Source organism: Mandrillus leucophaeus, unplaced genomic scaffold (genome assembly GCF_000951045.1).
Source record: "Mandrillus leucophaeus isolate KB7577 unplaced genomic scaffold, Mleu.le_1.0 Scaffold39, whole genome shotgun sequence".
NCBI lineage: Eukaryota > Metazoa > Chordata > Mammalia > Primates > Cercopithecidae > Mandrillus > Mandrillus leucophaeus.
In genome coordinates, this window is record NW_012104142.1 from 1,868,367 (window position 1) to 1,882,976 (window position 14,610).

General features: G+C 55.4%; 1 protein-coding gene across 1 annotated transcript in view; it reads left to right on the forward strand.

Moving 5' to 3' along the window:
* Window positions 1-536: 536 nt before the first annotated feature.
* Window positions 537-14,610, forward strand: part of PALD1 (phosphatase domain containing, paladin 1) — a 43,112-nt gene continuing 29,038 nt past the window's right edge. The window contains exons 1-14 of the mRNA XM_011991066.1: window positions 537-753; window positions 3,445-3,547; window positions 4,103-4,282; window positions 5,494-5,658; window positions 6,828-6,988; window positions 7,216-7,291; window positions 8,038-8,189; window positions 8,543-8,642; window positions 8,861-8,965; window positions 12,220-12,315; window positions 12,691-12,819; window positions 13,288-13,404; window positions 13,488-13,643; window positions 13,938-14,120. Coding sequence (XP_011846456.1) covers window positions 569-753; window positions 3,445-3,547; window positions 4,103-4,282; window positions 5,494-5,658; window positions 6,828-6,988; window positions 7,216-7,291; window positions 8,038-8,189; window positions 8,543-8,642; window positions 8,861-8,965; window positions 12,220-12,315; window positions 12,691-12,819; window positions 13,288-13,404; window positions 13,488-13,643; window positions 13,938-14,120 — 1,908 coding nt within the window. The 5' untranslated portion in view covers window positions 537-568. The remainder of the gene's footprint in view (window positions 754-3,444; window positions 3,548-4,102; window positions 4,283-5,493; window positions 5,659-6,827; window positions 6,989-7,215; window positions 7,292-8,037; window positions 8,190-8,542; window positions 8,643-8,860; window positions 8,966-12,219; window positions 12,316-12,690; window positions 12,820-13,287; window positions 13,405-13,487; window positions 13,644-13,937; window positions 14,121-14,610) is intronic.

Sequence of the window (14,610 nt, forward strand, 5' to 3'; positions counted from 1 at the left end):
CACCTAATCTGGACTTCCCTGGCCTTATTTTATGACATTCGTGGCTGTATGTCCTCCTGTATCCATTCCCATCCAAAGCCTTCAAATCCAATTCTGACTTCCCTCTTTGCATCTATCTGCCCCTGGTTCTCCTCTCTTGGTGACATTTCCTGCTTCTCCTAGCCTGGAAGGTCTGGCCTTTGTCTATACCACCTGAAACAGTCACTTTGAACTCTAGGCCCTGGCCTGCTGTGGATGATTCACCTCTTTCTGTCTCATTTTCACCAGAGGAGTGCAAACTAAAGGGGTTGGGGACTGCATCTTTATGTGTCTCTACGTCCATGACTCCCCCAAAGCATCGCTAAAGGGCCGGGCATGGAGCAGGCACTCTGTGAGCATGTGATCTTCTGGGCCCCAGGGTGTAGGTGGCAAGCCTCCCTCTGTCTCCAGCTGCAGAGTGAACTGCCTCCCTCTGTATGATGGAGGGCGAGAGGTGGCTCAGGTCTCCTGCTGTGGCTTTTCCCGTCCCCTCCTTCACTGCATACCCTCTTATTCCACAGGTCTGGGGTCCTGAGGCTGCCAGCAGACTATGGGTACAACGGCCAGCACAGCCCAGCAGACTGTCTCGGCAGGCACCCCCTTTGAGGGCCTCCAGGGCAGCAGCACGATGGACGGTCGGCACTCCCTCAGTGTCCACTCCTTCCAGACCACTAGCTTGCATAACAGCAAGGCCAAGTCCATCATCCCCAACAAGGTGGCCCCTGTCGTGATCACGTGAGTGGCAGGGGGAGTGTGCCCATGTCCCTGGGAGACATGGTGGGCAGGGGGACTTACCTGGGAGTACAGTGGCATACAGCACTTAACATGTGCAGGCTGGATTCAGGTTCACAGATGATGACACTGAGGCCCAGGGAGATGAAGCAGTTCATCAGGAGTCACACTGCATGCACCTGGCAGAACTGGGTCTCTGTTATGGGTCTCTGAGCCCATGCTACTCACCACATCCACAGTGTGAGGGAATGCGGAGGAGGAGGCGTGGCTGGGGGACCCCCCCTTTGAAAATAATTTTTGGCTTAACATTTTCAAAAGAAGTTTATGTAATTGATGGATGAAATTGAGATTTCTTTTTCACCAACAATAATCACAGCTCAAAACTGAGGCTAACACCAGGCTGTTGAAGGGCCTTGGGCTGAAGGAGCTGGAAGCTGCTAGTCGGCTATCCTAATGATGCCCATCAGGGCTTGTTCTGGCAGCGTGTTCTGGTGTTCTGAGATCTGGACATACTGCGTGCGTCCAGAGGAAGAAGGTCATGAGGTGGGCCCTGAAACCCTGTCTGCCCTGTGGGGCTTGGAGGAAGGGGTGGGTGCTGGACAGCTGTGCTGGGGAGGACAGGAAGATGAAGGGGACATTGGATCCATCTCCTGGTGCGTTGGGAAGCCTCGTACTTTCCACACCTCTGCCCACTGTGCTTCCCTCCTCTGGGTCTTCCAGGAAGCAGGAAGCAGGAGATGACTAGCTAGGAATTAAATGTGTTCCGCACATCAAAGTTTGGCAGAGACTTAGCAGATGGGACCTTCTGTGTAAGGAAACCTGAGGGTGGGAATGATAAACCCTGCCTGCCAGCTCTGGGGCCTGCCAGGAAAACTGTCATCATAATCAATTCTTGGCCTCCTGATAAGGAGAGGAAAAGGAATGTCATATAAAAGAGACTTGATATGTAGTCTCTGTACTGACAGATGACAAAGGTGGTTTGGGGCCTGAAGGTAGCATGGAGACTCGTGCCCCAGGCCTGGCTGTGCCCTTGCAAAGTCCCTTTCCCTCTCTGGGCTTCAGTTTCCTTATTAACATAAGCAGAGATGGCATTCAGAATATTTAACCAAGCGGTGTGTCTCAGAACAGTTGCTGACCAGCCGTAAAAATCCTGTACACGGCGCTGTGCTTAGGGCCTGGAGCCAGCCATGAATGCAGCCCTTTTTGGAGGTGTAGAATGTCTGAAGTGGAAGGGACCTCTAGAGATCATCCAATAGAGGGGTCAGCAAACTACATCCTGCAGGCCCAGTGTGGCCCGTTTTTTTCAAATGAAGTTTTATTGGAATGTTGACACTTCCTTTCACTTACACAGTATTTGTGGATGCTTAGGACCTCAATGGCAGAATTGAGTAGTTGCAACAGGCACTGTATGGCCCACAAATCTTCAAGTATTTACTGTGTGGCCCTTTCCAGAAAAGGAATGGCAACCCCTGATGTAATGCATTTTAGCTCAGATGTGAAAACTGGGTTTCAGGGAGGTAGAGAGACTTGCTCCCCATGGGTCACGTGGTACAAGGAGGCAGAGCTGGAGTGGGAACCCAGGCCTCTTCTAGTGCTCCTCTGCCCCACCCATTCCACCTCCTGCCTTTCCAAAAGGCACTTCTTTTGTCAAGAGGACCTAACATCAGATCATGAACTCTGGGAGGCCGTGTCATATTCATTGTTATCATCAGCAAGGGAGCTGTTGTGTCTTGAGGGCACAGTAAATCTTGCTTGAGTGGTTGGGACTTTTGCCTGGTTTAGCATCTGCAGAAATCTTGATTTTTATCTGTGGGTTTTGTTTGAAATAGCCCTGTGTGGAAGTAGAACTACAATTATATTAATAAAAGCTTTCTGTGCCCCCAGGCACTGGGCTAAGCACTTACAATCATTAGCACATTTAATTCTCAGGACAGTCTTGGGAGTAGGAATTCCTGGAAACTGAGCTCCTTGTCCAAAGCTATAGAGTTACCAAGTGGTGGGTGGAGTTGGGCTTCACGCCCCAATCCTGCATTCTAAACCACCTCGCTGTGTGTGGAGTTAGCAGTGTAGGGATTGTCCCTCCGACACAATCTGATGGAGGGACCATCCAGTTATGTTGTCTTCTTCCGGGTACAGGCTAGGCCGCTGTCAAAGTAACCCAGATAGGATGCCTTCCTCAGGACAGAAGCTCATCTGTTACATGCAAGTCCAGGAGGATGTCCAGGCTGGGATGGCTGCTCCGTGATCATCCAGGCCCCTTCTCCCTCATTGCTCCAACATCCTCAACATGTGGCTTTCTCTTATGATCTAAGATGTTCTACCTCTGCCATCACTTCTGGATTTTAGCCAGGAAGAAGGGGAGAAGACAAAATAGAAGGCACCTCTTCTTTTTGGGAATGGCTTGGAATTTGCACACTTTTCCTCACATCTCGTTGGCCAGAACTCAATCATGTGACCACAATGAGTTGCAAGGGAGGCTGGGAAATGTAGTCTTCAGCTAGGTGGCTCAGTCCCCAGTCACAGCCCTGGGGCTCTCTTGTTGAGGAAGAAGGGAAGAGTGGATGTTGAGGGACAGTAGGCAGTCTCTGCCACAAATCGTAGCCACAGAGGTTTCCCTGCCGTGGGCTCTGTGAGGGTGGAGCTGGCCTTGACCATGGAGGTTCCTTAACTTAGTTTCCATTCTGCCCCCTACAGGTACAACTGCAAGGAGGAGTTCCAGATCCATGACGAGCTGCTCAAGTCTCATTACACGCTGGGCCGGCTCTCGGACGCCACCCCTGAGCACTACCTGGTGCAGGTGAGCTCAGGCGTTACCATGCCAGCCCACCCGCCACCTCCCACCCCTATCTCTCATGAGTTCCCTCCCTCACCTCCCTCTGGCTCTCCCCCACTTTCCCCATCTCTCTGCCCATCTTCAGAACTGGCAGGGCCCTAGGATGGAGCTAACACTGTGGTCCTCTGGTTGATTCCTGGTTTCCCAGCTCTGCCTTCCTACAAAAGCCCCTTTCAGGGGACCTCCTACCCTAGAGCCAGCTTTGCCCCTGGAGAGCGTCTCCCTGCTCTTTCCTCCAGGCCTGGCTCAGACGTCACCTCCCACATGAAGGAAGCCCTCTCTGATGTCCCCTCTGGAGGAGTTGTCTTTCCTTTTCCTGCACTTTATGACACTCTTCCCCAGATCACAGAGAGTTATATGTTGTGTCTATGTTTTCCATGAACTGCAGGCAACTTGAGGGCAGGATCAACTTGCCCCTATTTCCCCCCTCCCTGTCCCCTGGAGCCCAGAACAGAGCTCCATCTGCAGAAAATACCCCTGAGCCATCTGAGTGACCTTCCTGTGGCTCTCCCCTGCCAGGGTCGCTACTTTCTGGTGCGAGATGTCACTGAGAAGATGGACATGCTGGGCACCGTGGGAAGCTGTGGGGCCCCCAACTTCCGGCAGGTGCAGGGTGGACTCGCTGTGTTCGGCATGGGACAGCCCAGCCTCTCAGGGTTCAGGCGGGTCCTCCAGAAACTCCAGAAGGACGGACATAGGGTAAGCATGTCACTTCCCAGGCAGAAGCCAGGCCCCACCTCAGAGGGGCAGCTTTAGAGGCACTGGAGGGGCCTGCTGCATGCTGGGGAGGTAGGGTGGTGGCCTGGACCAGGCCCTGCCTGCCAGGACGGTCACTGCGGTTGGTCTGGTTGGGAAATTCTGGTAGATATTGATTGCATGTCCTGAGTGGATGGCGGGGCACAAGGTCAGAAGCCTTCATAGACCCTACTTGGGAGTTTCGGGGGAAGTAGGGGGCATGACCAGGTGACAGGAGGAGCCAGCTCATAATTTGACAGCTTGCTGAAAGGTGATCACCGCTAACACTTACGTCCTGACGTTAGTCCTGTGATGGAGTGGCAGTTTGTCTCCCATTTTGCAGAGGAGGAAACAGGCCCAGAGAGGCTCAGTGACTTGCTCCAGGTCACACAGCTCATGAGTGGTACCCCAAGACTCAAACCCGGGCAGCTGAACTCCCAAGTGCCTGCTTTCAAGGACTGTTCTTACCTGCCGGATGTCAAGGCAGGGTTTTGCGTGTCCCTAGGACACAGGCTGAGGCTCTGCTTCGATTGTAGGTTTCTTGGGTGCAGCTGCATCTGAATTGACCCTGGGGTTAAGGTGGAAAGGCTTTGAGTGAGACAGAATGGGTTGGGGGTGTGGGCTGTGCACAGGTCCCATCTTCCCATCTTGATGATAAGTTCCTCAAGGGGACCGTCTGCCCACACATTTCCCCCTGCCTGTATGCTGCTCAGTGAATGAATGATTGCATGGTCATGGGGCATTCTTTTCTTCAGCTGATATTCATCAAGCACCTGATTTATCCAGGACATCATGCTAGGAATTATGGGTACATGTAAATGACCAGGGCATGATTTTGCTTACAAGGAACTTGTGGTCCATCAAGGGGGAAAAGATGCACTCATTGATAATACAAAGCAGGAATTAATGCCAGGAGATTCAGATGAAGGACTCTTGGCCCTGACAGGAGGGAGGGGTCACTGCTGACCGGGAGGGTCATGATGAGGTGGCATTTGGACTGAGCTTTGCTTCTTGGGTAGAATTCAGGTTGTAGGGATGGCTTGGGGTGCAGGGCCCTTAAAGAGGAAGGAACAGCTTGGGCAGAGGCCCTGTGGTGGGGCAGTGGTGTGGGTGTCTGTGCGGTTGTCTGTGCGGGATCATGGTGATGGCTTCCTCCCCCGTCGGGCTCCTGGCAGGAGTGTGTCATCTTCTGTTTGCGGGAGGAACCTGTGCTGTTCCTGCGTGCAGATGAGGACTTCGTGTCCTACACACCTCGAGACAAGCAGAACCTTCATGAGAATCTCCAGGGCCTTGGACCTGGGGTCCGGGTAGAGAGCCTGGAGCTGGCCATCCGGAAAGAGGTGAGGACCAGTGCGGTGTGTGGGAGACCCCAGCCCACAGCCCAGCTTTGCAGATGCTCTTTCTGGGGCCAGGCCACCTGCTCTTACTGGCCCATGTTCCCCCACTGTTGTGCCCTGCTTGGGTGAGTGGCTGGCTGCAAGGCTGGCTTACAGGCAGCCAGAGGAAGGACTTCCTATTCTAGCTCTCTGCCTCTGCCCCTTTCCCACCCTGCTTTTCTCCTTGATGCTCAACGTCTTTATTTAGAAAGGGTTCTGGTGGGCCGGGTGCATTGGCTCATGCCTGTAATTCCAGCACTTTGGGAGGCCAAGAAGGGCAGATCACCTGAGGTCAGGAGTTCAAGACCAGCCTGACCAACATGGTGAAACCCCGTCTCTACTAAAAATACAAAAAATTAGCTGGGCGTGGTGGCTCATGCCTGTAATCCCAACTACTCGGGAGGCTGAGGCAGGAGAATTGCTTGAACCCGGTAGGTGGAGGTTGCAGTGAGCTCTGAGATCACACTACTACACTCCAACCTGGGCTGTAGAGTGAAACTATCTGAAAAAAAAAAAGGGGTGGGGGTTCTGGGCGAGTGAAAAGAGCACTAGACCAGAAGGACCAAGGCTGCAGTTCAACTCTTTGAGAGCCCCGAGGCTCTGAGTCAGTTCCCTCGGTGGGTCTGTGGGCCTGTTTCAAGATCCTCTGTCCTCCTGGTTTTCCGTAATTGTGGAGGCCTCTGAGACAGCTGACACACTGCGAAGGTGTGTAAATAGAGTGTGGGGTCCCGGTGCCCCCAGAAATTTCATGGCAGGAACCAAGGCTGTGCCGGCACCCAGCTCTCTCCCTCTCCCATCCCCTCCAGGCCTCCTGTGTGCTCTGCTCCCCTCAGCTCCAGCTCTCAGCTGACCACACCTCCCCCATCCTGGCACTGGTGGCTTTGTGAATTCCTGCACCCACTGGGCAGAGCCCTCCTGCCTGGCCACTGTGTGGGCACCCCGATGCCTTCAGAACTCCCAGGAAGGGCATAGAGAGCACCTCTGGCCATGTAGTTCCCTCGGGGTGGGGGGCGCGAGCAGAAGCCTGCCTGTGGCCTCTGCATGGCCTGGTCACTCCAGAGCTCTCAGCCAGGACACTCAGGGAGGGACCTGAAGTTCAGGCATGGCTCTCTGACCCCCACACCTCCCTCTAGATCCACGACTTTGCCCAGCTGAGTGAGAACACATACCATGTGTACCACAACATTGAGGACCTGCAGGGGGAGCCCCACGCTGTGGCCATCCGTGGTGAGGACGACGTGCATGTGACAGAGGAGGTGTACAAGCGACCCCTCTTCCTGCAGCCCACCTACAGGTACCACGGGGCCGCCCTCAGCCCTGGCCCCACGTGCCGGCCATGGGTGCTGCAGGTCCTGCTCCCCAGCTGCAGCCTCAGTTTCACCATCTGCAGGTTGGGCCGAGTGCCCCCCACCCATGTCTCCCACGGTGGGGCCCGTTTCCAAACAGTGCCTGGGAATAGGGAGTGAGGGGGATTCCCAGAGTGGGTGCCTGCCCCATGGGCCGCTCTCCCTCACCTGGCAGGTACCACCGCCTGCCTCTGCCCGAGCAAGGGAGTCCCCTGGAGGCCCAGTTGGACGCCTTTGTCAGTGTTCTCCGGGTAAGTGGGGCGGGCACGGGGGAGGAGTCTTGAGAGTCGTCCCCACGGAGGTGCCCTCGTTCTGTGGTGTGTGTGTGAGCACATCAGGGTGGACGTATGGTGGTGTCTGTCTCCGTGTATATGTCTGTGTGTGTCAGTGCCTTGGTGTGTGTCTCTGGGGAGTGTGTGTACATATCTAAGTGTCTGTATCTGTGTGTTCCTGTCTGTGTGTGTCTGTGTGTGTGTACCTGTGTATAGGTGTGTGCTTGTGCAGTCTCTTATGACAGAGCCCATCACTGACCACTGGCCTAGCTTCCTGCCGTGGCTGGGCTGCCAACTTGCTGTGTGGCCCCAGACTAATCGCCTCACCACTCTAGATCTCAGTTCCTCATTTCTTTAGCGGAGCTAACAACTCTTGCCCTATAGACTCTTCAACTGACATTTCCTGAGTCCTGGCAGAGTTTCTGTCCAGCCCCCTTCAGGACGTTATCTTATTCCACTGGCATCTCGCAGGAGGTGTTAATACTGGCCTGATGCCCTCGGAGTTGCTCTCACTTCCAGTTCTTTGAGCTCCTCCAAGGCCTGGGGAGGGAGCAGGCGGAGCTGATGAGGCTGTGGCTTTGGCAGATGAAGCCGGGACACCTACTGGAGCCCACTTTGTTGCAGACGGTGGGGCAGGGTGGGCTGATGGCATGCTTTCCGCTGCTCAGGCCTCAGCCCAGGACTTCCTGGCCTCACTGGGGCCTGATCCTCATGGTCTTTCTTAGGAGACCCCCAGCCTGCTGCAGCTCTGCGATGCCCACGGGCCTCCCCCAGCCCTCGTCTTCAGCTGCCAGATGGGCGTGGGCAGGACCAACCTGGGCATGGTGCTGGGCACCCTCATCCTGCTTCACCGCAGTGGGATCACCTCCCAGCCAGAGTGAGTGGCCCAGGGCCCAGCGTCCTGAAGGGCTGTGGGGCTGAGGAGGGGACAGGCTGCCCCACAATGTGGGGACATGTCTAGGAGCCCAGAGCCAGAGCTGGACATTTGGCATCTGGGGTTCATTTCCTGGTTTGCCGTAAGACTTGCTGGGAGAGCTGGAGAAAGTCACCTGACCTTTCTGGGCCTCAGTTTCCCTAGTTGGGGAACTGTCCCCTGCTTCCCACAACGTGATTCAGAAGGAACTTGTAGTCTGGTGTCCCCCAGCGGCCATATGAGCGGAGACAGCAGGCAGGTGGCTGTGTGAGACCTTTGGAAGAGCCCTGCTAATGTACTGACCCCTGCCTCGACAGGGCTGCCCCCACACAGGCCAAGCCCCTGCCCATGGAGCAGTTCCAGCTGATCCAGAGCTTTCTCCGCATGGTGTCCCAGGGAAGGAGGATGGTGGAGGAGGTGAGCTAGGGACGGCAAGGGGCTGGGGCAGAGGTGGTGGAGGGGACGGTCACTCCTCTCACTGGTCGGGGCTCTCTTCCTCCCTGATACCCTCCCCCACCTCTCTGCCAATCTTTTTCTTTCCCTCTCTTTTCTCTTTTCTCCTGCCATTCTGCCTTGACCCTGCTCCCCACTGCCCCCCCCACCTCCCTCTTCCTCGCCCTGGTCCCTGGCACCAGGTGGACAGAGCCATCACTGCCTGTGCCGAGTTGCATGACCTGAAAGAAGTGGTCTTGGAAAACCAGAAGAAGTTAGAAGGTATCCGACCGGAGAGCCCAGCCCAGGTGAGGCATGGAAGGATGTGCGAGCACCCTGCTTCCCTGTGAGTCCCGCGGCCTGATTTCATTAGGCATGTTGACTGGCTTCTTTCAGACTGACTTTTTCTGGCTGCTGCATCTCCCATGAGAAGAGCAGTTTTCAGAGGAAGGGGAGATAGGGCGGCTGGGCCCGCAGGAAGGACAAGGAAGAGGGGAAGTTTACTTTCCGTGACCAGGTCCCTTCAGCTGCAGAATAAACAGGACGGAGGAAGGGGCTGCTGGCCAGGGCTGCAGGGGCCCCTGGACTCAGATACTCCCCAGGCCACTCATGGCCTCCCACTAGTAAAACTCCTGGTGTTTCTTTGGGAAGACTGGGGTTTGGTCCAGCTGGCTGCTTCTGAAAGACTTATGGCTCTAGGATGTCTCAGCAGACCCTGTACCCATGCCCTAGCGAAAGGAGGTGGGCTTAATAGTGTTTGTATCATACAGCGCATGGAAAGAATCTAAAAGCCACAGAGGTGGCTGCTGCTGCTGCTTTCTTGTTTCTTCTTCTCTTCCTCCTCCTCCTTCTTCCTCCTCTTCCTCCTCCTCCTCCTCCCCCTCCTCCTCCTTCCCCTTCTCCCCCCTCCTCTTCCTCCTTCCTTCTCCCCCTCTTCCTTCTCCCTCCTCCTTCCTCCTCCTCTTCCTCCTTCCTCCTCCTCTTCCTCCTTCCTCCTCCTCTTCCTCCTTCCTCCTCCTCTTCCTCCTTCCTTCTCTTCCTTCCTCCTTCCTTCTCCTTCTTCCTCTTTCTCCTTCTCCCTCTTTCTCCTCCTTTTCCTCCTCCTCCTCCTTCTTCTCCTCTTCCTCCTCCCTCCCTCTTCCTTGCCTTTTCTTCCTCCTCCTCCTTACCCTTACTTCTCCTTTTTTTTCTCCCCCTCCTCCTCCTTCTCTTCTCCCTCCTCCCTCTCTCCTCCCTCCCTTCTTCTCCTCCTCCTTCTTCTCCTCTTCCTCCTCCCTCCCTCTTCCTTGCCTTTTCTTCCTCCTCCTCCTTACCCTTACTTCTCCTTTTTTTTCTCCCCCTCCTCCTCCTTCTCTTCTCCCTCCTCCCTCTCTCCTCCCTCCCTTCTTCTCCTCCTCCTTCTTCTCCTTTCTTCTTCTTTTTTCTCCTCCTCCTTCAATAGGGTCTGCTTTCTCCTTCAATAGGGTCTCACTGTGTTGCCCAGGCTGGAGCACAGTGGTGCAGTCATAGCTCACTGCAACCTCAAACTCCTAGGCTCAAGGGATTGCTCTACCTCAACCTTCTGAGTACCTGGTACTACAGGTGCATGTCACCACACCTTACATTTTTAGAGATGGGGTCTTGCTATGTTGCCCAGGCTGGTCTTCAACTCCTGGCCTCAAGCAATCCTCCCGCCTTGGCCTCCCAAAAACACTGGATCTTTTTCTTTTTAAAAATATTTTTTAAAGGCCAAGGACAGTGGCTCACACCTGTAATCCCAGCACTTTGGGAGGCTGAGGCAGATGGATCACTTGAAGTCAGGAGTTCGAGACCAGACTGGCCAACATGGTGAAATACTGTCTCCACAAAAAATACAGTAATTAGCTGGGTGTGGTGGCACCCATAGTACCAACTACCTGGGAGCTGATGTTTGCCCAGTAGTACCAGCTATCACGGAGGCTGAGGCAGGAGGATCCCGTGAGCCCAGGAGATCGAGGTGCAGTGGGCTATGATCGCGCCACTGCACTCTAGGCTGAGCAACAGAGCAAGACCCTGTCTCAAAAAACAAAACAAAACAAAACAAAACAAAAAAGCCCAAACCAAAAAAAAATCCCATACAGTACTTAGAGCCTGCCAGAGTCCCTGGAATGTCACCCCTGCTGTGATTTACTAAACAGTCCCCCTCTTCTTGGACAATTGAGTTGCTCCAGTTCCCCATCAGTGTAAATACTTCTTTGTTGAGCAGCTTCATGAAAATGAAGGCTGTTGTGTGTTTAGGATTCTTTCTCCCCTTAGTCTAGATTAGGCATCAGCAAACTACGGCTCTTAGACCAAATCCAGCCTGCCGCCTGTCTTTGTAAATGTGTTACTGGAACACAGTCTTGCTGTTCTCTTCTGTACTGGCCCACGACTGCTCTTATGCTAGGATGAGAGTTCAGTAGCTGCAGCAGGGACCCTGAAGCCTGAAAGTCTAGAGTATTTACCGTCTGGCCCTTTGTGGAAAAAGTTTGCCGACCCCTGGTGGAGATTCCCAAAGATGGGATTAAATTTCACCAAAGGGCATGGCCCTTCTTAGGGCCTCTCTGAATCTCACTTGCCTTCCAAAGGGTATTTATTGACCCAGCAGGAGAACCTGGAGATCGAGGGCCCTTGGGGTTCTCTCAGACAACCCACCATGCGGAGGAAGCTGGGCCGGAGTCAGGAGACGGGGAATCTAGCTCTGTTTGCTGTCAGCTGTGTGACTTTCAGGAAGTCACCTCATTTCTCTGAATCTCCGTTTCCCTCTGTAAATTAGGAGTAATTAGGATGGCTCCCCGGAGCACTGCTGTGAGGGTCTTTGTATTTGTATTTCTTGTGGAGAGACTCCAGTTCTTCTTCTTTTTTTTTTTTTTCATTTGTTTTTTTGAGACAGGGTCTCGCTTTGTCATCTGGGCTGGAGTGCATCGGTGAGATCATAGCTCACTGGTGACTCAACCTCCCAGGTTCAAACGATTCTCCCACCTCAGCCTCATGAGTGCCTGGGACTACAGGCATGTGCCACCATGCCTGACTGATTTTTGCATTTTTTATAGAGATGGGGTTTTGCCATGTTGCCCAGCTTGTTTTGAACTCCTGGGCTGAAGCGATCTGGCTGCCTCAGCCTCCCAAAGTGCTGGGACTACAGGCGTGAGCCCCTCCAGGTTCCAGTTCTTAAGGGAGGGCCTCTGGCTCGGGGAAGGGTGTTCACACACTTGTCTTCCTCAACACAGAGGGTGCACAACCCTGACCTGTTGGGGGTCGCTGGAGCTAAGTGAGGGAGCCCCTGCCTGTCTCGGGGCTGAGAGCCTGCTTGGGGAGACCAACCCTGCACCCAGAACCACAGTGCCTGGTGTGGTCACCCACATATCTCCCTGGACCGCAGATAACCACAGCAACTAGGATAGGGTGAGACACTTAGAACTTCCAGCCTGGCAGAACTGTGTCATGAAGGGAGGGGAAGACTGTCTTCTGGAGAGTTCCAAGGCTTAACTCCTGTCCTTGCAGGGATGGGGACAGGGACAAGATGGGGACAGGCCCTTCCTTAACACCCTGTCCTCCCTCTCAGGGAAGCGGCAGCCGACACAGCATCTGGCAGAGGGCGCTGCGGAGCCTGGAGCGGTACTTCTACCTGATCCTGTTTAACTACTACCTTCATGAGCAGGTGGGGCCCGGGAGGAGCAGACCCATGTCCCCTCCTCCTGGGCCTCTTCCAGCCTCCCCACTGCAGTGACTGACTTGCTGTGGAGGGAGACCCCCCGCAAGGAACCGGGGAGGGAAGGGAAACCAGGAGAGACCCAGATTCAGGAGTACTCCCTGAGCAGCTGGGCACAGGGAGGCCCCACCTCTCTCCCCTGGGCCCTCGTTTCTGTCCTTAGCCAGGACACCAGATGTCCAGGTCTTCTCTCAGCCACTCCCTTGTCCCTGCCCCGGACCATGTTGGCTATCTCCTGGGGCTTCCCCTGCCATGGTGTGGGCAGGGAGATTTCAGGGTGGCCCTGTGCCCCTGAATTCCTCGTCTCTCTGCCTCGGGCTGCAGTACCCGCTGGCCTTTGCCCTCAGTTTCAGCCGCTGGCTGTGTGCCCACCCTGAGCTGTACCGCCTGCCCGTGACACTGAGCTCAGCAGGCCCTGTGGCTCCGAGGGACCTCATTGCCGAGGGCTCCCTGGTGAGTGTGACTGGCAGTCGGGGAAGTGGGCATGGCTGTGTACTGGCCCTGGCCCCTGAACACTGGATTCCTGTGGGGTTGGGGTAAGCATTGCACTCGCGGGTGAACAAGAGAGGCTGTGGGTGTTGGGATCCTCTTGTGAGCAGAATGGGGTCGTGCTCAGGCCCCAGCAAGTATTTGCAGCTTTGGCCGCTGTTCTGGTACCTTCTCCTCAGTCTCAAACCCAAGAGCTCTGGGCAGGGTTCTAGGATCTTTGCCTCCAGCTTCTTGTCTTTGAGCCTCAGCTTCCTGGTCTGGAGAGTGAGCACCATTGCTCTTCTTGCCAGGGCTGGGGGGAAGCTCCAAGTGCTTTGTAAACTGTGAAGCTCGGGTTCCACCCCACCCGCTGCCTGCCTTGGGCCAGGTCCTGACCCTTCCTGCGGCTGCAGTCGGCTGCTGTGGGTCCCAGGCTCAGTGCTCTCCCCACAGCGGGAGGACGATCTGGTCTCCCCGGACGCACTCAGCACTGTCAGAGAGATGGATGTGGCCAACTTCCGGCGGGTGCCCCGCATGCCCATCTACGGCACAGCCCAGCCCAGCGCCAAGGTGACCTCTCCTAGGGGCCTGGGTCCCCCAGTGGGGTTGAGGAGGGAGGGCTGAGGGCTCACTGCCGGCCCTCCCGTGCCCAGGCCCTGGGGAGCATCCTGGCCTACCTGACAGACGCCAAGAGGAGGCTGCGGAAGGTCGTCTGGGTGAGCCTGAGGGAGGAGGCCGTGTTGGAGTGTGACGGGCACACCCACAGCCTGCAGCGGCCTGGGCCCCCTGTGACTCCTGACCAGCTGGAGGTGAGGCCCCCTGCCCTCTAGGCACCCCTTCCTCCGAGGCTTCTGGGGAGTGGCCTGGGAGGGTCTTCAGAAGGCCCCATGCTCCTGTATACAGATGGAAAATCTGAGGCCCCGGGAGGAGCAGTGTCAGGGAGTGGCCAACTCAGGATTCCCACTAAAGTGCTCTGGTAACCTGCCTGGCTTTGGGGGTGGTTGTGACCCCTGAGGCTTGGAAGGTCAGGGATGGGACTGGAAGCCAGGGCCAGACTACAGCCTGCCCCAGTGGCCTGTGTGCTCCCTCCTGCTCTTCCCCAGACCCTGGAGGCCCAGCTGAAGGCCCATCTAAGTGAGCCTCCCCCGGGCAAGGAGGGTCCCCCGACCCACAGGTTCCAGACCTGGCTCACCACGCAGGAGGTCTTCAGCCAGCACCGCAGGACCTGCCCCGGCCTCACCTACCACCGCATCCCCATGCCGGACTTCGGTGCTCCCCGAGAGGAGGTGAGGGTGATGCTCAGGCTGAGGCCTCTGGGGAAGGACGGGAGGCCTCCCTGCCTCCCCTCTGGCCTGGGCTCTGGGAGAATGAAATGGCCCCGGCTTCCCTATGGGGCCCAGGGATGGTCTCCTGGGGTTTTTCCGATTTGGTCCAAGTGGTTTATTCACATCCCTTCCAAGCTTTGTGTGTGTGTGTACCTGTGTTTATTATGTGTTGTAGGGGGTGTGTGTGTGTATTGTGTTACACGTGTGTGTGTGATAGGTGTGTGTTAGCGGGGTGTGTATTCTGTTACATGTGTGCATATGTGTTATAAGGTGTGTGTACATGTGTTTATTATGTGTTGTAGGGTGTGTGTGTGTATTGTGTTACGTGTGTGTGTGTGATAGGTGTGTGTGTTAGCGGGGTGTGTATTCTGTTACGTGTGTGTATGTGTTATAAGGTGTGTGTACATGTGTTATGTGTTGTAGGGTGTATGTGTGTGTATTGTGTTATGGG